We start from the raw sequence: 24,235 nt of genomic DNA, 5'->3' as shown, positions 1-24,235 counted from the left end.
AGACCACCCTTTCTGGTTGTTGCCAGGGCTTGAGTCTTGGGGTACGGGTGTAGGGATTGTTGTGTTCTGAGGTTTCCAGTGATCGATAAGAGATTGTGCCAGTTCCTTGGCTCTATCAAAAGTAATAGGCCTGGAAGCGATCACACTTGACTGGATCTGGGGCGACAGTCCCCAGATATATCTCTCTATCTTTTTGCTCTGGAGAGCAACCATCTCCGGGCATAAGTTTGCCAAATCACAGAACCTATTAGTCTAGGTCATGATGTCGGATCCAACCATTTGTAGACCCCAGAATTCTTGCTCGAGTTTTTGTATTTCACCTTGAGGACAATATTCTTTCATCAGCATGTCTTTCAAGTTTTCCCAGCTGATGGAATACGCCGCCACCAAAGTTAGATAGTTAACACGGCTGTTCCACCATGTTAGTGCTCAGTCAGAGAAGGTACAAGCTGCGAACTTGACCTTGTTGCCTTCTTGGCATCCGCAGATCTCAAAGATAGATTCCATCTTCTCAATCCACTGTCTTAACGCTATAACTCCACCAGTGCCATTGAAGCTGCGGGGTTTGGCGTTTGTAAAGTCCTTGTAGGTGCATTCCCGAGGGTGTCCATGGCTTTCGCCGTGGTTCGAGGGTGGTGCACCTGTTCCTGACCCACTAGGGGCAGGAGCGTTGATTGCTGACACAGCAGCTGCAACTGCTGCTGTGAAAGCTGCCTGGAACATGTTGGCATCGAACGGATTAGGTGGTTGAAGAGGTACTGGTGGTGGTGGAGGTGGTGGTATCGGTGCTTCGTTGTTTGGGTTACGCCTTGTACTTCTGCGTGGCGGCATCTTTAACTATACGTTTAAAAGATGACAACATGGATAAGAATAAATGATTAATGAATGTGTCTCATGGAATAATCCCCATAGTCCAACAACAGAAGGAATAGCTAAAATAGACGACTGACTAAGGTACTTATAGTAAGACTAAATACCCATATGGTATTTCTTTATGGTTGTGTTGGTAAGTTTTTAGACTTGTTGCCATATCACAACCATTCTTGGGCATATTCTAATCACTCCTCGGACCAGCATAGTTGATCAGGCTATGCCATTCCTAAGACTGACCATATATCCCCAGGCTTACTTGTGATATTCAATAATCGTAATACTTTTGTTCTTGTCGTTGTGACACTGATTTTAGTAAGAATGCAGGCACGTATACTTTGTTAAATATTTTATTATTTAAAAGTATAACTCTGAGACAGAGTGTTTTAATCCCGATGTATTTATAGTTAGTATATCTTTTATGGGTTGATATACTATATTCACAATAAACAATGCTCTGATACCAATCTGTCACACCCCAAAACCACGAACTGCGGAAACGTTCAGGGGTGGAGGACGTCATGCACAGTATCACAACAGTGTAATATAATAAACAAGCAACAACATCATCCATTGCATTATATGTAAAGTTTAATACATGTGTGTTCTTTCATTGTAATAAGACACCAAAAATATACAATCAAAATAAAAGACGAGACTTGTCTGCTCCGTCTTCTCAAAACTTGGCCATCGTACCTGTCTACTGCTGACCTGAGAATACAAGTTATTTTGAAAGCGAGTATCATCTTTAAAGCTGGTGAAATCATAAGTATATAAGTGTCATTGCCTTGTTTGTGAAAATCTGTTATGAAGGCCACGTAAAACGTTAAATGAAAATGTTGATGTACGTATGAAAAACCCTAGAAAATCCCTTATTTTCTATCAGTTTGAGATGTAGTCTTCTACCAAGACCCGAATGTTTTGTTTGTAAAATGATAGTTTTTCCTTTGTATTGACTAGCACTAAAAGTGCGTAGTCTAACTCATCGTTTATGTGAATGTATCACAAAATAAAGTAAACAGGAAAATGTACTACTGTACGTGTTGTCACTTGGTACTAGGACTAACACAACATCACATTAAGCGAAATATGTAACCTAATGAACATTCGAAGATTGTCCAAAACAAGTATTAATGTAAGTGTCATCGCTGGGTACTAGGAGTAACACAATCATCGCAATAAGCGAAAGGTATAACCTAATGAACATCCGAAGATTGTCCAATTGTCCTCTGTAGCAGCAGCTGGTGGGTGGAAGGGTTAGTCCCAATCAATCTACCTAATATAAGTAGTAACCTTAGACCTCCGTAGATGGTCATCGACCACTGGTGCTAATCAGTGGGGTTCGGAATGGTAAGTCCCGCCTAGCTATCCCATTGAACCGAGATAGGAAAGACAATTTACACAGTAAGTACTAATAAATCATCCTCGTAGTCCTAAGTACCAGTATCCAGGTAAGTGAATACAGGATAATGCACCTATGTAAAAGTGTTCCTGTATGGTATTCATGTATGTGTGTCCATGTAACAGGTAAGTATATGTAAACATATTCATGTATCAGGTAAACATTTGTAAGTACTCATGTATCAGGTAATGTACTAGTATAGACTCATGAATGAACTGACTCTTGTGTGATTCCTTGTAATAGAAGTAATGTTTGATATCTTCAAATTATCCCTATGATAATTTACTGTAATATAACTGGTTGATCATGTAGGTTTATACACTCTTACTACTCAAGGGTGTGGGAAACTAAATGAAAGATGTAAAGTATAACATCAATACATATATAAGAATATAAGTGTATATGCATAGTTTAGTTCAAGAATGTAAAATGGTTTTGTAAGACATCTTATGGGTTTTGAACAATAATTAACAATGACTTGATGTCATTTTTGATAAACATTTCAAAGGTAAAACATTTGGTAACAATGCGTTTTTAAGATGTAAAACCATTTCATGCATCACATTTTTGTAGCATGTGAAATCTGTTAAATGACAAGCACAGTTATAAAATACATATTAATGATTCAATAACATGTTTGTTTCTACTTATATTCCCCCCCCCCCCCATTAAAGCATTTAAAATCATTTAAAATATTGATTAGGGGTATGAACTCACCTGTAGTTGGTGATTGGGATGAACTGAACGGTATAGGATGGCTACGTGTCAAACGAGGACTTGTACACACACTACGATCCTACTGAACATATAATCACACATATATGCATTCAATTAGTCTTAAATCACTAATTGATAAAGTTAAGACATCCTAGACATAATAAACACTTTATATAAGTGTTTTAAGCCCTAAGGATTGCATCTAAGCTATTGTGGGACAAGGTATTTGTGTTTAGGGTTCCAAAGGACCCCATATATGAGTTTACTCCTCATATACTAACACACATGGAGTTTACGGTTGTAAACTCTTGAGTTTACGGCCGTAAACTCCCAACCATGGGGTATTTGTGTGTTTTGAAGTCCCAAATTCTTTCTAGAATTATTTTAACTTGGTGGTTCCATCCTTGAAGGGGTTTAAGGTCTAGAAACACTCCATTTAGGAGTTTACGAACCCAAGGCCATTCCCCTTGGAGTTTACGGCCGTAAACTCCCTTGGGGTGTTGTTTTTGTTGTTTTCAAGCCTCATGCATTTAAAGGATAGGTTCTAGTCAATTGTTTAAAGCTAATGAGGACCATTGACACACTTTGGTGCCCCTTTAATGAGTTTACGGCCCATGAACCATGTCATGGCCGTAAACTCACTTTGAAATGTGGTTTTGATGTGCTTTGGTCCTTAGATTAAGTGGGGAACATTTCCATGTAAAGGTCTAGGGCTTTAGGTGTCTTAAAAACACCCTTTGGTCCATTTCTATGGAGTTTACGGCCTAAGATACACTTGGGCCATAAACTCTCATTTGTTGGTGTTCTTTGATGTGTTTAAGGCCTTAGATTAAATGGGAACTAGCCTTGATAAAAGCCTTAAAGCTTTAGTGGCCTTAAAACACCATTTTGAGGTTGAAAAGGGAGTTTACGGCCTATGAAACTCTTGGGCCGTGAACTCCCAAACTTGGGTGCTTTATGGATGTTTTCTTGTCCTAAATACATATACAAATGAGTCTAGGGCAGTGGTATAACACAAGGGTCGGTTTTGGCTTTGTTTTGGGAGTTTACCGCCCAAGAACACCTTGGGGAGTAAACTCCTAGATCTAGTGATTGAGCCTTCTAAATCATGTTATAAACACATAATAAGCATTCTAACACTACTAGAAAAGGGTACTCGCAATTTGGGATAAAAACCCGAAGATCCGTCAAAGAGAAAATGGCTTTTCTCTAGTTGGAAATGTGAATAATGAATGAATTTGGTTCAGAAATCTATTTATAGTCCTGAGATATTTTTGGCAGAAAATATTTTTATTCCAGAAATGATCTCTAATATAATAGAGTGTTAGAATAATAGTGTTGCACAAAACCCTAGTGCACCCACTCTCCTGATATTTCCTGAAGTGTAAACCCTGAATTACTCAAACTTACGCGAAAAAGTCTGAAAATTAACTGTGACTGCTATAACTTCTATTGAAGTGATATAGTTTTGTACATAATGGAAATTTCGGGTTGTCACACACGACGTAGCCATAGGTGGCCACAACATGGAGGTTAACCAAAGTCAATGTTGATCGTTGACTTTAACCTTTGACTTGAGCTAACTTTTGGTTAGGAACCTATTTCAGATAAAGAGTTCAAGGTTTATTTGGTTTACTGATTAGGTGGTGGGTAGTAATGGTACTCTGTCAGTGTGAGTTGTAGCACTTGTGCATTTTCTGTGAGGCGAATCTTCTCACCATACTAGTGGGTCGAAGGCATCAATGACGGCCTGCGGATTCGTATGTGTTGGATGTATATGACCATGTGACTATTAATTATATGAATGCATGATGTATGCATTGAGCTGCTCTGGGTTAGGAGTCATTATCGACTCGGGGTTGATACATACCTGGGGCTTGATAAAGACCCAACACAGCTACTTGCTGAAATGGGGTTGATACGAATACGTCGGTTGATGCGGACTCGACACAGCCTCGTGCTATTATATTTATATGTATGTTGTATGTGGTATTTTGGGGAAGATCACTAACCTTTTTGCTTATAGTTATGTTTATGGTTTCAAATACTTTTGGTGCGAAAGGGAAGGGCCCGACGTGATGGCACAACATCCCCCCCTAATGTTTCCACGATTATGATTTCTTTACTTTGATGTTTGGAAAGTTGTATTTTGGATGTTTTCGAGACATATGATGTATGGGATTAATGAATTTTTAAATAAAACTTTTATCACTACTTTTGGGATGTTACAAAGCTTTTGATAGAAAGAATAAGACATCAAATTATTACTAGCTCCAGAATCGGCTAAAGCAAATGTCTTCATGGCATTTCCAAACTCACATAGGAAAGTTAGGCTTCCTATATCTCCCATCTTTTTTTCTATTTCTTCAATTATGACCGATGAACATTGTTCAATAAGAACGACCTTGGACATCTTTTCTAGTTCTTGACGAGTGTTAAGAAGATCTTGAAGAAATTTCACACATTCGAGCATTTTAGTTGTGGCTTTAATGAACAGGATATTAATTGGAATTTCTTTTATTTGATTGATGAATCTTGTATGCTCTTGTTCTAGAAGATTTTAACTTGCTTAAGAAGGATAAGGAAAATATGGTTGATATAGCTTGACAGAAGAAGTGTTTGTGTGAGTCTGTTAAGGCCACGACGTGACAGACTACTCATCACGTCGTGAAAACTGGGCGAATTGTTTTTCTTCTTCGGAATTCACTTACTTTGGTTGTGGACCAGGCTGCTTTCTGGGTTCAGTTAAGATCACTAGAGTCTAAGAGATAGTGTCTTCTTTAGTGGAGATCTCCATGATGTGTAGTTGCGGTTTCAAATTGGAATTTTTAGCTAGTAGTCGTTCGTTCACAAGTTTGGTCAGGTGCCCGAGTTGAGTCTTAATGTCTTGAATGGAGACTTGTTGGTTTCTAATTATAGCATTAGTAGCATCATGTCTCTTTTCACTAGCTTCCATGAATCTATTCAACATTGAATCGAAATCAAGTTTCCTCTCGGGTGGTGGTTGATCTTTTTGGTAGTAGCTGATGGGTTTTATTTAAAACTTAGTTTAAAAAACTACAAATAATGGCAAACGGTACGATTGAGTTTTATAAATAGCATAAACAATTTATCACCAACCAAGGATCATCTTGAAAGTAAAGGAGAGATTTAAAACACAACCATAGAAGGAAGAAGTGGTAACAATCTTTGAAGCATTTAAAGTCCTCTATGGGAGGCTTGGAAGCTGATGGAGTGAGGATGAACCCTTGAGACACCAAAAATGTGCCAACTTGAAGTAATGCTAGTTACAACTCTTAAGTTTTAAGTCAAAACAACATTATGACTTACAGAGAGAATGCAAGCAACAAGAAATCTTCAAAGTTCAAGACTTTAGCGAGAAGATGGAGAAGGGAGATGTGCTCTCGGCCAAGCAAGAAAAAGTAAGAAAAAATGTGAATACTCTTCACTTATTTATAATAGAATCATGGTCCACAAGTCCTTAACCATTAAGCACTTTAGACAACTTCGTCCCCTAGCATGCACCATACCTTGAGTACTTTAGATTAAAGAATTAAGAAAGCCATACTTCTTATTTTCCGCATGCATGGCCATCCATGCTTATGGAAAAGAGAAGATTTGGTTTATATTTCATAAACTCAAAGTTATAATTGGTTGGTAAGGTAAGTTTATCGGTTATCCCTTTGCTACAGACATCATGTTGAATCATGAGATATATATCGCATTCAATCTCATATAAGTTTTAAACTTTACATCAGGCCTTAGATGTAACACCACAAAATACGAGCCAAAAAAAATCATTTTTAAAACATATACTTTGCAAAACATTAGAAATAAAACATTCACCGATCATTTCATTTCATAAAAGATGTCTTGTGTCCGGAAACCATTTCATAAAACATAATAATGTCAGAGTACAAATCCCCAGGAAGATCTCATAGTGCGGAATACAAGCATGTATGTGATATGCCGCTACCGCGCCAGCTCCTTCCCCTTCGAAGAAGAAGTACCTGAAACCAAAACTGTAAACTGTAAGCACGAAGCTTAGTGAGTTCCCCCATCGTACCACATACCATACAATCATATAGCATACATACTGCCAGACAATTCTGGGGTGTCCGACCTACCCGGTACGGCCATTCTAGGGTGCCGACCTACCCATGCGGCCATTATGGGGTGCCGTCCTACCCGCATCAAGCCATTCTGGGGTGCTGACTACCCATGTCAAGCCATTCTGGGGTGCTGACTACCCTTCGGTCCTGATGACCGAACCTCAGGGACTATTTCAGCCCCTACTACTACTACTATCACATATCATAACATAACAGATTGTCAGACATATCTGGGGTGTCTGAACTACCCTTCGGTCCCAACAACCGAACTTGGGGACTGCTCCCCTCCTACTACCTCTAACTCATATAACAGATCATTCTAGCGTATAAACATAACATCACATACTATCAGACGTATCTGGGGTGTCTGACTACCCTCCGGTCCTAACAACCAAACTCTGCTACTATCACATCTAACATATCATGCTAGCATATAACATATTAGGTAGTAGCAAACCTAGATGATATCACAGAGACAATCATCTATCATACGTCTCCTACTAGTGGGCCGATATTGTGGCCTTAGACCCACCGCTACTGGAAGGTAACTCACCTCGTAGTAGCTGCTGATATGCGTGGGAACTGCCTGTCTACTGCTGCTGCTGCTCCGGAAATCCTCCAGCTGTAATTCCCACAAAACTCTCAGTCAATTACTGCTAACAGTCCTCAGGGTAAAATGACCGTTTACCCCTACCCAAGTCAAGAGCCAAGGTCAAACTCAACTTTTGGTTGACCCGACTCGCCGAGTTGGCTCGCCAACTCGTCGAGTCCCTATCCATTGAAATGACCTTAATACCGTCTCTACTCGTCGAGTTTGGCATTGACTCGATGAGTTTTCCTTCTAAAATGATGTCAAAAAGTCCTTCATCCTACTCGCCGAGTTGTATGAACAACTCATCGAGTTTATCTTCACTCGAAGAACACTCTATGCTGAGACTCGCCTAGTTGTATGAACAACTCGCCGAGTCTCTTCTTGAGGCAAGAAGATTGCCTTGGACTTGCCGAGTCCCTCCATGGATGAGTCCGGCTTCCGACTCACCGAGTCCACCCATGACTCACTGCTACTCAGCATACACAAAAAAAGGGGGAAAATCAGGGACTCACGACACGACCCACCGAGTCGCATGCATGCAGGAACTATACACTCGATTCTGCTTGAATCCAGTGCATACCATTCATAGATCTGGGTTCCTAGGGTTGATTTTTCATGTAAAGTCTCCAACTTTACGTGCATTCATGCTCATTCAAGAGATTTAAGGAATTTAATGGGGTTAGAAGTGTAGATCTAGGCTTGCTCATAACAATGGACCATAAAGGTTGTAGATCTGAGCCTCTAGAGCTCAGATGTGGTCAGATCTGAAAGCTAAACGAACCAAGGAGTCCTCTAAACCACAACCAAGCCAATAAAAGGGTTCCAAAAAGTCTTAAAGATGCTCTAATGGAGGTTCAACCATAGAAACAGAAGAAGAGGTCGAGTTTTACCTTACTAATCTCTGAAATGGGCTCACAACTTCTATTTTCCTCCTTTTCCTTGATCTTTCCTCCTTCTCTTCCTCAAGACTTCAAAGAAACACACACCAACACTCAAATCACAAAGGGGAAGGGGGCGCATATGATGGTTTAAATAGGGTGCAAACCCTTGAAATTAGGGTTTCATCAGACAAAGGGGACTCGCCGAGTCCAGAATATAGACTCGCCGAGTCGCTAACTTAAATGTGTTCCAACTCCCATCTCTACTCGGCGAGTCTGGCTTGCAACTCGCCGAGTCCAAGGCTAAAAATGCAAAATACTTAGATAAATTTTACATACCAGGAACCAGGTGCTACAAATCTCCCCCACTTATTTTAGACTTCGTCCTCGAAGTCTGTTGCTCGATCCTGAAACAACTCAGGGTAATGCTCCATCATTTCTTCCACCGGCTCCCGAGTCCACTTTGAACCCTTTCGGTGCTGCCATTGCACCTTCACTAATTCCACCCTCTTGTTCCTCAGATCCTTCGACTTCCGGTCGAGGATTGCGACTGGCGCTCAATGTAATTCAGGCTGTCATCAAGCTGGATATCCTATAACGGCACCACCGCTGAATCATCCACTAGGCAGTTCCGCAGCTGGGAGACATGGAAGGTGTTGTGGTTCTTACTGAGCTCGGCTGGGAGATCCAGCCTATATGCCACCTTGCCCACCCGGGCTACAACCCTGAACGGACCAATGTATCTTGGGCCCAACTTGCCCTGCCTCCTAAATCGAATGACACCCTTCCAAGGCGACACCTTCAGGAGAACCATATCCCCGACCTGGAACTCCAGGTCTGATCGACACTTGTCTGCGTAACTTTTCTGCCGACTCTGCGCAGTCTGAAGCCTGCTTCAAACCTGTTGGATTCTCTCAGTCGTCTTGAGCACCACCTCTGTGCTCCCCATGACCCTTTGGCCAACTTCCCCCAACATATCGGGGTCCTGCACCTCCGTCTGTACAACATCTCGAAAGGAGGGCGGTCGATACTCGCGTGGTAGCTGTTGTTGTACGAGAACTCAGCCAAGGGAAGATAGGTATCCTAGCTACCACCGAAGTCTAGCATGCACGCCCGCAAAATATCCTCCAAAGTCTGGATGGTCCACTCGCTCTGACCATCCGTATACGGGTGAAAGGCGGTGCTAAAATGCAGACGAGTGCCCAACTCGTCATGAAACTTCTTCCAAAACCTGGAAGTGAAACTCACATCTCTGTCTGATATCACTGACACCGGCACCCCGTGCTGCGCCACTATCTCTCGGATATAGATATCGGCCAACTTTTCGGCTGAGATGCTCTCCTGAATCGGAATAAAATGGGCGCTCTTGGTCAACCGATCCACGATGAACCAAATCGAATCTACTCCTCGTGCAGTCCTGGGAAGCTTTGTGATAAAATCCATCGTAATATCTTCCTATTTCCATAACGGGATATCCAACGGCTGCATCTTGTCGTGCGGTCTCTGATGCTCGGCCTTGACCTTCCTGCAGGTCAAGCACCGCTCAACGTACCAAGCCACATCCCGCTTCATGCAGGGCCACCAATAGTCTAGACAAAGATCCCTATACATCTTCGTCGCCGCTGGATGAATAAAGAATCAGGATTTGTGCGCCTCCTCTATCAAGATCTGGCGCACGCCTCCGTGATACGGCACCCACACCCTTCGGTGTAGTGTCAATAATCCTCGGCTATCATAATCGAAGGAGGTGACTTGACCCACTATTCGCTCGCTCTTCTGATGTTCTTCCTTCATAGCCTCCTGCTGAGCTTCCCGAATCTGCTCTAACAGTGGAGTCACCACAGTCATCCTCACACACACATCCCTGATCGGTGCCGCCTTACAGCTAAGCGCATAGGCCACAAAATTGGCCTTCCCCGGGTGATAAAGAATCTCGCAATCATAATCCTTCACCACATCTAACCACTGACGCTGCCTCATGTTCAGATTCGGCTGATCCATGAGGTACCTCAAACTCTTGTGGTCCGTGTAAATGGTACACCGAACTCCATAGAGGTAATGTTGCCAAATCTTGAGGGCGAAGACCACCGCCCCCAACTCTAGATCATGCGTTGGGTACTTCGCCTCGTGAGGCTTCAGCTGCCTCGAGGCGTAGGCAATGACATGCCCTCTCTGCATCAATACCGTGCCCAAACCTGAGATAGACGCATCACAGTATACCACAAAATCCCCTACGCCCTGCAGCAGGGCTAAGATTGGCGCGTCGCACAATCTCTGCCTCGGAACCTCAAATGTTGCCTGCTGCTCAGGCTACCATCGAAAGACCACGACTTTCTTAGTCAACCGCGTCAGCGGTACAACTATCTTGGAGAAATCCTGAATGAATCTCCGATAGTAGCCTACTAATGCTAGGAAACTCCGAATCTCAGATGGAGACTTCGGAACCTCCCATCTCATCACGGCCTCCACCTTGGCCGGGTCTACTAAAATCCCGTTCTGGTTGATGAGGTGCCCAAGAAACTGCACCTCGCGAAACCAAAACTCACATTTGGAGAACTTGGCATACAATCTCTCCCTCCTCAAGGCCTCTAAAACCTCTCTCAGATGCTCCTCGTGCTCCTCCCGCGTCTTGGAATAAACCAAGGTGTCATCAATGAAAACTATCACAGACCGATCCAACATTAGTTTACACACGCGGTTCATGAGGTCCATGAACGCGGCAGCAGCATTGGTGAGCCCAAACGGCATCACCGCGAACTCATAATGGCCATAACGCGTCCAAAACGCGGTCTTCTGTACATCCTCCTCTCTGACCCTCATCTGATGATAACCTGAACGCAAATCGATCTTGGAGAACCAAGATGCTCCCTGTAACTGATCAAAGAGGTCATCAATCCTCGGGAGTGGGTAACGGTTCTTCACCGTTACCTTATTCAGCTCCCGGTAATCTATACAAATCCGATGCGACCCGTCCTTCTTCTTCACGAATAGGATCGAGGCTCCCCAGGGTGAACTGCTCGGTCGAATAAATCCCATGTCTAGCAGCTCCTGCAGTTGCGTAGACAACTCCTGCGTCTCGGGAGGAGCCAACCGATAGGGTGCTTTGGCTATCGGAGCCGCACCAGGAACTAGGTCGATCCTGACCTCTACCTGACGCTCTGGAGGTATTCCAGGAAGCTCCTCCGGGAACACATCAGTGTAGTCTCGCACCACTAGAACCTTGCTCACTGTCACCTTACCCGTCTCTCGGGTATCCATAACATACGCGACATATCCTGCGCAACCCTGCTGAAGGTAGCACCTAGCTCTCGCTGCTGAACAAACTATGGGTCCATGCTGTGGTCTCTCGCCGTGGATCACCAACTCTCCCCCACTTGGGGTCCTGATCCGCACTAGTTGTTGTGCGCAATCTATCACCGCCCCATTAGGGCTCAACCAATCCATGCCTATAATCACCTTGTTCCCCCGCAATGGGATGGGAACCAAATCCACCAAATAGCGCTCCTCAAATAACCTTAGAACACAAACCCTGGACACTGCTGATGCTCGCATCGATCGATCATCGGTAATCTCTACCTCTGAAGGGCAATTCAACATGCCTGGAGACTCAGTGAACCTCTTGCTAAGCGCAAGGGAAACAAATGACCGGGTGGCACCCGAGTCAAACAACACCTGAACTGGGATACCGTTTACATGGAACGATCCTAACACATAAACACAGGGCACATATCAATAACATAACATCATATAAAATAAAATAGAGGGAAAGAATTATACCCGTCACCACATCGGGTGCGGCGTGTGCCTCCTCGGTAGTCAGATGAAATGCCCGACTCCTCACCATTGGAGCCTCTGCCTTGCCCTTCTGGCCATCAGTGATCCGTAGGGTCGCTGGAGCTGGTGCCTTCACTGGCGCCGCTGCTGTCAACTGGGGGCAATTGGCCTTCTTGTGGCCCTTCTGGTTGCAGTGGAAACACAGCAACTCAGACGTCTGTATCACAGGTGTAGGGGCGGTACAATCCCTGCTGAAATGCCCCGTCTTTCCGCACTTATAGCAGCCCGACGATCCCAGTCTACATGCCCCCTCATAAGGCCTGCCACATTTCCTGCAGCGGCTCGGTCCTAACTGGCCTTTCGGCCTACCATCTGATCCCTTGGGTTTCTTCCCCGAAGCCCCTCCTGTCTGTCCCTCCTCTGTCTTCCTCTTCCGGATGTTCTGCAGATCTATCTCCCTCTCCCTCGCCTTGGAAATCATAGAGTCCAGGGTGGGGCAAGCTGAAAAACTGACATGCTCCCGAATATCAGCTCGAAGCATGTCATGGTAGCGGGTCCTTCTCATATCCTCATCACCTGCGTACTGGGGCACCAACAATGCTCTCTCCCGGAACTTGGTGGTGATCTCCGCCACCGTCTCCGTCGTCTGCCTCATATCTAAGAACTCTCTGGCCAGCTGCTGAAGCTCGACAGCCGGCGCAAACTCTGCCCTGAACCTGGCACGAAGTCCGACCAGGTCATAGCCTCGACAGCCGAGGCTCCCAACGAGTCACCAACGGACTCCTACCAATCCCTAGCTCGATCTTGTAAACACCCTGCTGCAAACCTCACCTTCGACCCCTCAAGGCAGAAGCTAGTCAACTGTGCAAACTCAATGTCTGCAATCCATCGCTTGGCAGCAATGGGGTCCTTCGCCACGTGAAAATCCGGCACAGCACTGCTCCTAAAGTCCTTAAAGGACAGTGTGCGAGATCCCGACTGGCCAGATGCCATGTCGCTCCTGAATGCCCTGAGGCGATCCTCCATCAACTCGACTATCCCTTCCTTGATCGACCTGAAGATAATAGGGGTCGACTCAAGGATGCCCCTGGTGATCTCTGACGCGATGAACTCGCGTAGCCTCTCATCTACTGGCTCGGAACCTGATCCCGAACCCGATCCCTCTCCTGAACTGCCAACTGTTGGCCTCGAGCGTAGTACCACCATTTTGGAATACATAAATAACAACCGTTAGCGATACTGATACTTCTTGAGGGATCACATCCAATACAAGTTCCCTGGTCTTATCTTGGCCTTCCTTGGTTCGGGTACGGATCCTCTGCTTTCAGTAGTACGGGCCCATACTACCTTCCACATCTATCCGTACCTTCTCTAAGGATTGCCTTGACTCCACCAGATCCCTTTCACTACCGCTGATCACTACTATACTCATCCTAGGCTTGCCCTAGGGAAATCTCTAACTCCACCCTACCCGGTCCTCAGCTGTTGAAGGCCTCTTTGTAATGCCAATTAGCCATTATCTGAATACCATCACATGTGGTGAGGCTCAGATAATCCTTCGAGTAACAGACTCAGCTCTACAACGGTTGGACTCAGACAAGAGTTGTGCAATAGGGCCAGATCCAACACTCTAAGATTATTCAACCCTGATCACAGGTGACGTGACGTATTCACCTAATGTCTAACTCCCATCACTCAGAGTCCCACGAAGCACAAAGCAAGCAACATTCAGACAAAAGGGAACAGTCTCAAGCAAATTTGTCCTCATAGAGAGAAACTGAACTAGCATACAATACTAAAGTCATACTATCAGGCATAACCTAAACAGGCTATCCTACTGCCGTCTACTCAATTCTAGCATGCAATTTTCATACATTGAAGCACATAAAGCAGGCACATAAGGCATCACTCCTAGATCCTTAGTCCTATTCTAGCATGTTGTTCTACTGAAACTGATAAACATAACATAAGCTTGTATGGGTACTTTAGGGAATACTTACTTGAGCTCGGCTGCTCGCGCACATCACACACTTCGTTCCTTCTTAAAACTCTTTACTTAGCTTTTTAGAAAATATTTTCTTCTTTAAAAACTTTTAATCCCTCGATTTGAGTTCAGACACCCCCGAAGGTGTGTCCGAATCCCTCAAACCATGGCTCTGATACCAACTTGTAACACCTCAAAATACAAGCCAAAAAAAATCATTTTTAAAACATATACTTTGCAAAACATTAGAAATAAAACATTCACCGATCATGTCATTTCATAAAAGATGTCTTGTGTCCGGAAACCATTTCATAAAACATAATAATGTCAGAGTACAAATCCCCAAGAAGATCTCATAGTGTGGAATACAAGCATGTATGTGATGTGCCGCTACCACACCAGCTCCTTCCCCTTCGAAGAAGAGGTACCTGAAACCAAAACTGTAAACTGTAAGCACGAAGCTTAGTGAGTTCCCCCATCGTACCACATACCATACAATCACATAGCATGCATACTGCCAGGCAATTCTGGGGTGCCCGACCTACCCGGTACGACCATTCTGGGGTGCCGACTTACCCATGCAGCTATTCTGGGGTGCCGTCCTACCCTCGTCAAGCCTTTCTGGGGTGCTGACTACCCTTTGGTCCTGACGACCGAACCTCGAGGACTATTTCACCCCCTACTACTACTACTGTCACATATCATAACATAACAGATTATCAGACATATCTGGGGTGTCTGAACTACCCTTCGGTCCTAACAACCGAACTCGGGGACTGCTCCCCTCCTACTACCTCTAACTCATATAACAGATCCTGCTAGCATTAAACATAACATTACATACTGTCAGACGTATCTAGGGTGTCTGACTACCCTCCGGTCCTAACAACCGAACTCTACTACTATCACATATAACATATCATGCTAGCATATAACATATCAGGTACTAGCAAACCTAGATGATATCATAGAGACAATCATCTATCATACGTCTCCTATTGGTGGGCCGGTATTGTGGCCTTAGACCCACCACTACTGGAAGGTAACTCACCTCGTAGTAGTTGCTAATCTGCGTGGGAACTGCCTGTCTACTACTGCTGCTGCTCCAGAAATCCTCCGGCTGTAATTCCCACAAAACTCTTAGTCAATTACTGCTAACAGTCCTTAGGGTAAAATGACCGTTTACCCCTACCCAAGTCAAGAGTCAAGGTCAAAGTCAACTTCTGGTTGACCCGACTCGCCGAGTTGGCTCGCCAACTCATCGAGTCCCTATCCATTCGAATGACCTTAATCCCGTCTCTACTTGTCGAGTTTGGCATCGAATCGACGAGTTTTCCTTATAAATTGATGTCCAAAATTCCTTCATCCTACTCGCCGAGTTGTATGAACAACTCGTCGAGTTCATCTTCACTCGAAGAACACTCTACGTTGAGACTCGCCGAGTTGTATAAACAACTCGCCGAGTCTGTTCTTGAGGCAAGAAGATTCCCTCGGACTCGCCGAGTCAGGGATTGACTTGCCGAGTCTCTCCATGGATGAGACCAGCTTCCGACTCGCTGAGTCCACCCATGACTCACTGCTACTCAACATACATGAAAAAAGGGGGAAAAATCAGGGACTCGCGACACGACTCATCGAGTCAGAAGAACGACTCACCGATTCGCATGCATGCAGGAACTATACACTCGATTCTGCTTGAATCCAGTGCATACCATTCATAGATCTGGGTTCCTAGGGTTGATTTTTCATGTAAAGTCTCCAACTTTACGTGCATTCATGCTCATTCAAGAGATTTAAGGACTTTAATGGGGTTAGAAGTGTAGATCTAGGCTTGCTCATAACAATGGCCCATAAAGGTTGTAGATCTGAGCCTCTAGAGCTCAGATGTAGTCAGATCTGAAAGCTAAACGAACCAAGGAGTCCTCTAAACCACAACCAAGCCAATAAAAGGGTTCCAAAAAGTCTTAAAGATGCTCTAATGGAGGTTCAACCATAGAAACGGAAGAAGATGTCGAGTTTTACCTTACTAATCTCTGAAATGGGCTCACAACTTCTGTTTTCCTCCTTTTCCTTGATCTTTCCTCCTTCTCTTCCTCAAAACTTCAAAGAAACACACACCAACACTCAAATCACAAAAGGGAAGGCTAGGGTTTGGCTAAGGTTGCTCTGAGGATGAAGGGGGCGAGCTTGGGGCGCATATGATGGTTTAAATAGGGTGCAAACCCTTGAAATTAGGGTTTCATCAGACAGCGGGGACTCACCGAGTCCAGAATATGGACTCACCGAGTCGCCAACATAAACGTGTTCCAAATCCCGTCTCTACTCGGCAAGTCGGGCCTGCAACTCGTCGAGTCCAAGGCTAAAAATGCAAAATACTTAGATAAATTTTAGATACCATGAACCAGGTGCTACATTAGATTTCTAACTCTCAACGAATAAGATGAGCAAATCCCATCTTGACTTCATACGCCTCTTTTAATGGTTTACATCACACCTGACAATAGCTTTCATAACTGCTTAACAAAAGAACAACTTTTGACTACATCAAAGCATAACGTTCCCCACACGCAAGTCCAAAATATGTATCTCAGGTGAAAACGATATATAGATATTACCTTTTATCAAGTATCATTCATGACAACGATCCATGAAGTGATCTTGAATGGTTCACTCCAATACTTACTTTCTAGTAAGTATCTATGAAAATGGTTACAACGCTTTCTCAACCATCCTATTTTATATTAGTCTTATTTATTGCTCCCACAATAATAACTGACTATAGAGTTTTCGAGTGAATAAACTCACTTAAGGATTAAACATGTTAATAAAGAACACAACAAATATTTAATGAAAAGATCATATGCCATATATATCATAGTCATTACAATAGATGATGTTATATAATGTTCCAATATTCAATATTAATACATAGATCAAATCCAATCACTAGAATAGTGAAGTCCTATTCCTCAAGCATGTCCTTCAAACTTTGCTTAAGGAAGAGGCTTCGTGAAAGGGTTCGCCAAATTTTGATCAGTGTGAACTTTGCGAATACTAATTTCACCTTCTTCAACTTTATACCAGATGAAGTTGAATCTCCAGCTAATATGCTTGGTCTTCTTGTGTGCTCGAGGTTCTTTTTCCAAAGCAATAACACCCTCATTGTCACAAAAAATGTCTAGGGGGTCCTGAATGGTAGGGACTACCCCTAGACCCCCAATGAATTTCTTCATCCAAGCAGCCTCTTGTGCAGCTTCAGACGCAACAATGTATTATGACTCTATAGTGGATTGCGCAACAACACTTTGCTTGGAGCTTTTCAAAGACACAACACCCCTATTGATAATGAACACATATCCTAATTGAGATTTGCAATCATCTCGATCAGTTTGTGAAGGACACATTAGTGTAGCACTTCACACTTACGCTTTCTTCCATGCCTCCATAGACGAGGAACAAATCCTTAATTCTTCGCAAGTACTTTAGGATGTTCTAAAACATCACTCCAATGACTCTCCCATGGATTTTGTTGGAACTTGATTAACATGCTCATAGCATAAGCAAGATCAGGTCTTGTACAATTCATGGCATACATGATGGATCCAATTGCAGAAGCATATGGAATATCTTTCATCTTGTCTAGCACGGCCTTTGTGCTAGGACATTGAGATGAGCTTAGTACAGTGCCATGTGTCATGTGCCATGGGCACAAATCCTCTTTTATAGTTTTCCATATTGAACCATTTCAATACTTTCTCAATAGATGTACCTTGGCGTAAACCTATTAATCGTTTTGATCTATCTCTATATATTTTGATTCCAAGAATGTATTGTGCCTCACCTAGGTCCTTCATTGAGAAACACTTTCTAAGCCGAGTTTTTACACCTTGTAAAGTTGGAAAGTGATTTCCCATGATCAATATGTCATCCACATATAGGACCAAGAATGTCACCGAACTCCCACTAGTTCTCATGTAAATACAAGATTCATCTTCATTTCTAATAAAATCGTACTTTGTGATTTCATCATCGAAATGATGATTCAAGTTACGAGATGCTTGCATTAACTCATAAATGCATCCCTTGAGCTTACACACTTTATTAGGATTCTTTAGGTCGAAAAAACCTTCGGGCTAATCCATGTAGACATCTTCTTCCAAGTGTCCATTTAGAAGAGCGGTTTTGACATCCATTTGCCATATGTCATAGTCATAACATGCAGCTATGGCAAGTAGTATCCTAATTGATTTAATCATAGTGATCGGTGAAAAGGTTTCATCATAATCAACCCCATGAGTTTGAGTGAATCCTTTAGCAACCAATCTTGCTTTGAGTGTGTGTAAGTTGCCATCCATGTCAGTCTTCTTCTTGAAGACCCACTTACTTCCAACAGTCTTGCTATTGGGAGGAAGATCAACCAAGTCCCAGACTTGATTTCCTCTCAAGGATTGCATCTCAGCGTTCATGGCTTCAAGCCATTTGGCAGATTCGGGATCTGTCATTGCATGTTGGTAGTTGACCAGCTCATCAGCATTCGTCATTACGAAGCACTCATCAATGAGAAATCCATATCTCTCAGGTTCATGACGAATTCTACTAGATCTGTGAATGTCGTCTGTTTCAGTAGGTTGAAGGACAGTGATCTATTTATCTTCAACGACCTCTTGTTTAGTACTAGTGCCAACTAAAGATGCATCAGGTTGAGGTTCTTGATCTTATTCAAGTTCCACATGCCTGCCACTTGCCTCATCCATTAGAAACTTGCTTTCTAAGAATTCAGATTTTCGTGAAATGAAGATCTTATTTTCACTAGGGATGTAAAATTAATATCCTAATTAAACAATCTTTTGGATATCCTACAAAGATGCATTTGGTATATCTAGGCTCAAGTTTGCTGGAAGTATCTTGTCTAACATAAGATTTGCATACCAAAACTTTCATATAAGATAAGGATGGAGGTCTTCCATACCACGTCTCATAAGGTGTTTTCTATACCTTCTTAGTTGGTTCCATATTCAAGATACGGGCTGCGGTGAGTAACGCATAACTCCAAAATGATAAAGGAAGGGTACTTCAACCCATCATAGATCGAACCATATTAAGTAAGGTTCGATTTCTCCTCTCAGAAACACCATTAAGTTGTGGTGTTCTAGGTGGAGTGAGTTGTGAGATAATCCCACGACTCCTTAGATGGTCTTGGAACTCTTGGCTCAAGTACTCGCCTCCTTTATCCGAACAAAGGATTTTTATTATATTGTCGAGTTGATTTTTAACTTCACTTTGAAACAATTTAAACTTTTCAAATGCATCATGTTTATGTTTCATCAAATACACATAACCAAAACGACTTTAGTCGTCAGTGAGGGTGATATAATATCTCTCACCATATCTTGACATTATTTTAAAAGGTCCACATACATCGGTGTGTATGAAGCATAATAAAACACTTGTCCTTTCACTTGTCCAAAAGAAAGGGGATTTTGTCATCTTGCCACATCAAAAAGATTCACATATGTCAAATGACTCAGTGTCATTTGCCACCAAAAGTCTACTCTTTTGGAGTTGAGATATGCATTTCTTGTTTATATGTCCAAGGCGACATTTCCATATATATTTTTTGGTTCAAATCTGGTTTGAGCCTTTTGGTGTTGACATGATAAATGGACTTATTGTTTGTGGTGTCATCTTGGTTTAGTTCATAAATTCCATTTATTGGTCTAGCCTCAAAATAGAAGATTCTTTTCAAGAAGGAGTGAATGTTATCATCAACAAATTTGAAATCATAACCAGATTTTCACAAACGGGAAACTGATACAATATTTTTAGTAATAGAGGTGATCAAACACACATTTTTTAATGTTAAGTACATACGATACGGTAAATGTAAATCAAAATGCTCTATTGCTTGGACTGTAACCCTGCTCCATTGCCCACATGCAATACCATCTCATCTGTCTTCAGTTCCCTACTCTTTATGAACCCTTGTAACCAATTACAAATATAAGTTCCACAACCAGTATCTAATGCCCAAGTGTTTGATGAAAAAGTAAATAATCCCATTTCAATCATGAAAATGGATGTACCTGAAGGGCCTTCCTCGGCCTTCTTGTTCTTCGACTCTGCAAGGTACTTAGGACAATTCCTTTTCCAATTCCTGACAACTCCAAACTTAAAGCATGTGTCATCTTTGGCAACCTTTTCCTTCTTTTTAGGTGGTGGGTTTTGGGAAGCTTTCTTTCCTTTGCCCTTGCCAGCTTGTGGCTTTCCCTTGAAGTTCTTGCCTTTGGTCTTCTTGACTTTTCCTTCCCTAATCATGAGCACTTGGGGAGTTTTACTTGGGATATTCTTTTTTGGAGTTTTCAGCATCCCGTGCAACTCAGAGATAGGTTTCTCCCACCCATTCATGTTGTAGTTCATGATGAAAACATTTTAAGAGTTTGGCAAAGGGTTTAGAATGATATCTGTAGCCAAGTCTTGTGGATATGGAAAGCCCAATCTCTCCAATTGATCCATGTAACTTTTCATCTTAAGAACATGTGTGCTCACATTCCCATTCTCCTCCATTTTCATGGCATGAAGTGCTCTCATAGTGTCAAACCTTTCAGTTCTAGCTTGTTTACCAAACATCTCCTTGAGATGTTCAATCATGTCAAAGGTAGTGTAGTGTTCCAGATCCCGCTGAAGATCGGTAACCATAGAGGAAAGCATAAGACATTAAACATCAAGTGAATCATCTATATTCTTTAGCTATGCATCATGTGCAACCTTTGGGAGAGCATATGGTTCATCAGGAGTTTGGTTTTCAAGGACATAGTCTTTCTTTTCTTGTTTTAAACCGATTCTTAAATTTCTATGCCAATCCAAAAAGTTGGAGTGGTTGAGCTTTTCTTTGTCAAGAATTGATCGAATGTTCATTTGGTGATGTGTTACAGTAATTGGTGGAGTCATTTACAAAAGTTTAACAAATTTTTCATTTAGTATTTAATTCTTTAAATAATAATACCCTTTTGTTTCCAAAAACATTATTTATTTAAAGTCTAGGATCCATGTTGAAAATTAAATAAATAATTAGGTATCCTTTATCCCATTTACCCACTTTTAACAAGGTAAATAACTTGTATTAATTACACCATTTGTAATTCCTAGATTTATGAGTCCCTTAACAATCCATTTGTTAATTTGACATGCTTGGTCTCATCTATGCCATGGAACACTCTTGCTTAGATGACCTTTATCACAAGAAGTTTCCAATCAAGTCATCCAATTAGACAAACTTGTGTAATTGGCCTATAACTTGGTTATAGAAATCGCAAAAATACTTTCGCCACCAAAAGATGATACTAATGGTTATGTATCCTTTATCCCACTAGCATTATACAAGTGATGTGCAACTGTTTCTAAAGTTGGATGGCATAGACTTGCATTTTGAAAAATGGATTTGTATGTTGTTATTATTCTATTTAAAAACATGTGATATCATGACAATTGCATGCATCCAATATGTCATGGTATCAATTTTTTTCAAAAATAACTTTTAGGGTTCTTATAAAAACCTGGTTTTTATATTTCGGCTTGGTTCAATTTTAAAATTAATACCTAGTATTAAGTTTGTGTATGAGCCATTTTTAACCTTTTAATATTGTTTAGTAATAGTTTGGATTTTGAATAAGTTATAAAAACATGATTTTTTACACTTATGGCTAGAGTATGTTACATCTGATGTCCATATTTTTTCATTTTGAAATCCAAACTCCATGTGATGTTTATTTTGTCCAAAAAATAGTTTGGGTTTGTGAAAACTAAATTATCAACCACACAAAATATTTACTTAAAAAATAAACAACACAAGCATGCATTTGACATAAACAAGCCTTAAACCATATAACACTTTTGTGAGCCAACACAAAAGTGTTAAGTCCCTCCTAAGGGACAAAGGGACCAGATATTACAACTTGTTCTTCATGTGATCTTCAAGCTCCCACTTGCAATGACAATCAACTTTGTTGCAATTTATTAAGCATTATAAAACTTACAAATATTTATAAAATCATTATAAAACCAAGGGTCTCCATGGTTCTTCAAGAAATGGCCTCCATCTTCATCTTGTTATTTTTCATAAAATAAATCTAGTCTAAAACTAATCTATTACATCAAAATAACAAGAATAAAAACTAGCTACTTTTATTACATACTTTATGAATAAAAGAATATTACAAACCATTCTCAACCAAATCACACAAACGACAACATAAATGGTCCAAGGCTTGTTTATGCACTATAAAATACATATAAACATAAAACAAAATTTGTTTTTTATAAGACAACTTTAAGTGACAAAAATGCATGTAAGTTTTGTCACATAAAATAACAATTATAAAGTTGTCAAAGAAAATATGTATGAACTTGTTTTTATACAAAAGCAATTATTCATATTCTACAAAAACTAAGATTTCCATACATCAAAAACTCAACCAAACTTGCAAGGTGGCTCTAACTCCAATTGATGGGTTTTATTTAAGATTTAGTTTCAAAAACTACAAATAATGGAAAACATAAGAGTTGAGTTTTATAAATAGCATAAACAATTTATCACCTACCAAGGATCATCTTTTAGGTAAAGGAGAGGTTTAAAACACAACCATGGAAGGAAGAAGTGGTAAGAACCTTTAAAGCACTTTGAGTCCTCTAGGGGAGGCTTTGAAGTTAATGGAGTGAGGATGAACCCTTGAGACAACAACAATGTGCCAACTTGATGTAATACTAGTTACCACTCTTAAGCTTTAAGTCAAAACAAGATTATGACTTAAGGAGATAATGCAAGCAACAAGAAATATTCAAAGTTCAAGACTTTAGATAGAAGATGGAGAGGGGAGAGGTGCTCTCGGACAAGCAAGAAGAAGTAAGAAAAAGTGTGAGCACTCTTCACTTATTTATAATAGAATCATGATCCAAGAGTCCTTAACCATTAAGCACTTTAGACAACTTTGTCCCCTAGCATGCACCATACCTTGAATACTTTAGATTAAAGAATTAAGAAAGCCATACTTCTTCTTTTCCCCATGCATGGCCGACCGTACTTATAGAAAATAGAAGATTTGGTTTAGATTTTATAAAATCGGAGTTTATAAGATATAAACTTTGTCTTTTTGCTAAAAGACAAAAGGCTTACATAGTCCAAAATGTTGGACATGACTTATTAATTCATACATTATGAAATAATGTGTTACTTGTATTATAAAATAATTTTTCCTTCAAATAAATATTTTCCCAATTTATTATAAGAGTTTATGAATATCTATGATAATCAATTTCTAATAAATCATTATTTGTATCAAGTTGTTGTCAGTGTGACCCTTAGGATCATATGTTACTTAGCAATATTATTTTAATATGACTCTTGAGCATACTATATCATTCAGTAGCCTCGTCCGGTTTGTCGATAATTTTCTTCTTTATCCTTCTTGTATTCATCACATGGCAACCATACCCACTTAGGCTTCCTTCAATCTTCATCATACCAGTCACCACTCAAGTAACAAAGCTTGTGTTTTTGGTTCATGTTCTCATCTAAATCACAATCTTTTGTCAAGTGCAGTCCACTGCAATTATCACAACCCACTTGTATGGCATGTATAAATTGACCCATCTTTATCTTCCTCCGATCCATATTTTTGAGTTTTGCCATTGCTACAGCTAAGCCTTCATTTCCTCCTTCTTTACTTTCCTTTACCCCTTGTAATATCTTCACGAGGGTTGTGTTACTCTCTTGAATGCTTCACGAATTATTTATTTAAATCCTTGATTGTAGTTAGATTCTTTTTCGTCAATTGTTCTTCAAAATCAAGGAGTTGCCTAGTGGTCACGTTTACCCCATCATAAAATATAGATACTTTTTGTTGAACATTA

The 24,235-nt window shown here is 41.3% G+C and overlaps 2 protein-coding genes across 2 annotated transcripts; both read right to left on the bottom strand.

The window, feature by feature from the left end:
- Positions 1–20,227: 20,227 nt before the first annotated feature.
- On the bottom strand, positions 20,228–20,734 carry LOC145076179 (uncharacterized). The gene has a single exon (XM_079022146.1). The coding sequence runs from the start codon at positions 20,732–20,734 to the stop codon at positions 20,228–20,230; it is 507 nt and encodes a 168-aa protein (XP_078878272.1).
- Positions 20,735–20,758: 24 nt separating this feature from the next.
- On the bottom strand, positions 20,759–21,277 carry LOC145076178 (uncharacterized). Its single transcript, XM_079022145.1, has 2 exons — positions 21,095–21,277; positions 20,759–21,007 (listed from the first exon to the last, which is right to left on the bottom strand). The coding sequence occupies exons 1-2, from the start codon at positions 21,275–21,277 to the stop codon at positions 20,759–20,761; spliced, it is 432 nt and encodes a 143-aa protein (XP_078878271.1).
- Between the last annotated feature and the right edge of the window lie 2,958 nt (positions 21,278–24,235).

The sequence above is a fragment of the Lactuca serriola genome, chromosome 9 (assembly GCF_051521515.1).
Source record: "Lactuca serriola cultivar US96UC23 chromosome 9, Lser_US96UC23_V15, whole genome shotgun sequence".
NCBI classification, from domain to species: domain Eukaryota; kingdom Viridiplantae; phylum Streptophyta; class Magnoliopsida; order Asterales; family Asteraceae; genus Lactuca; species Lactuca serriola.
Note: the sequence above shows the minus strand (reverse complement) of the source record. Positions and strands in the feature narration are given on the sequence as shown.

Bases quoted from the DNA above. Each gene is read 5' to 3' on its own strand.
- LOC145076178 (XM_079022145.1), bottom strand. From the start codon at position 21,277: ATGACTCCACCAATTACTGTAACACATCACCAAATGAACATTCGATCA. The intron at 21,008-21,094 runs GTTGCACATGAT...ACCGATCTTCAG, and splicing joins AACCATATGCTCTCCCAAAG to CGGGATCTGGAACACTACAC.
- LOC145076179 (XM_079022146.1), bottom strand. From the start codon at position 20,734: ATGAATGGGTGGGAGAAACCTATCTCTGAGTTGCACGGGATGCTGAAA.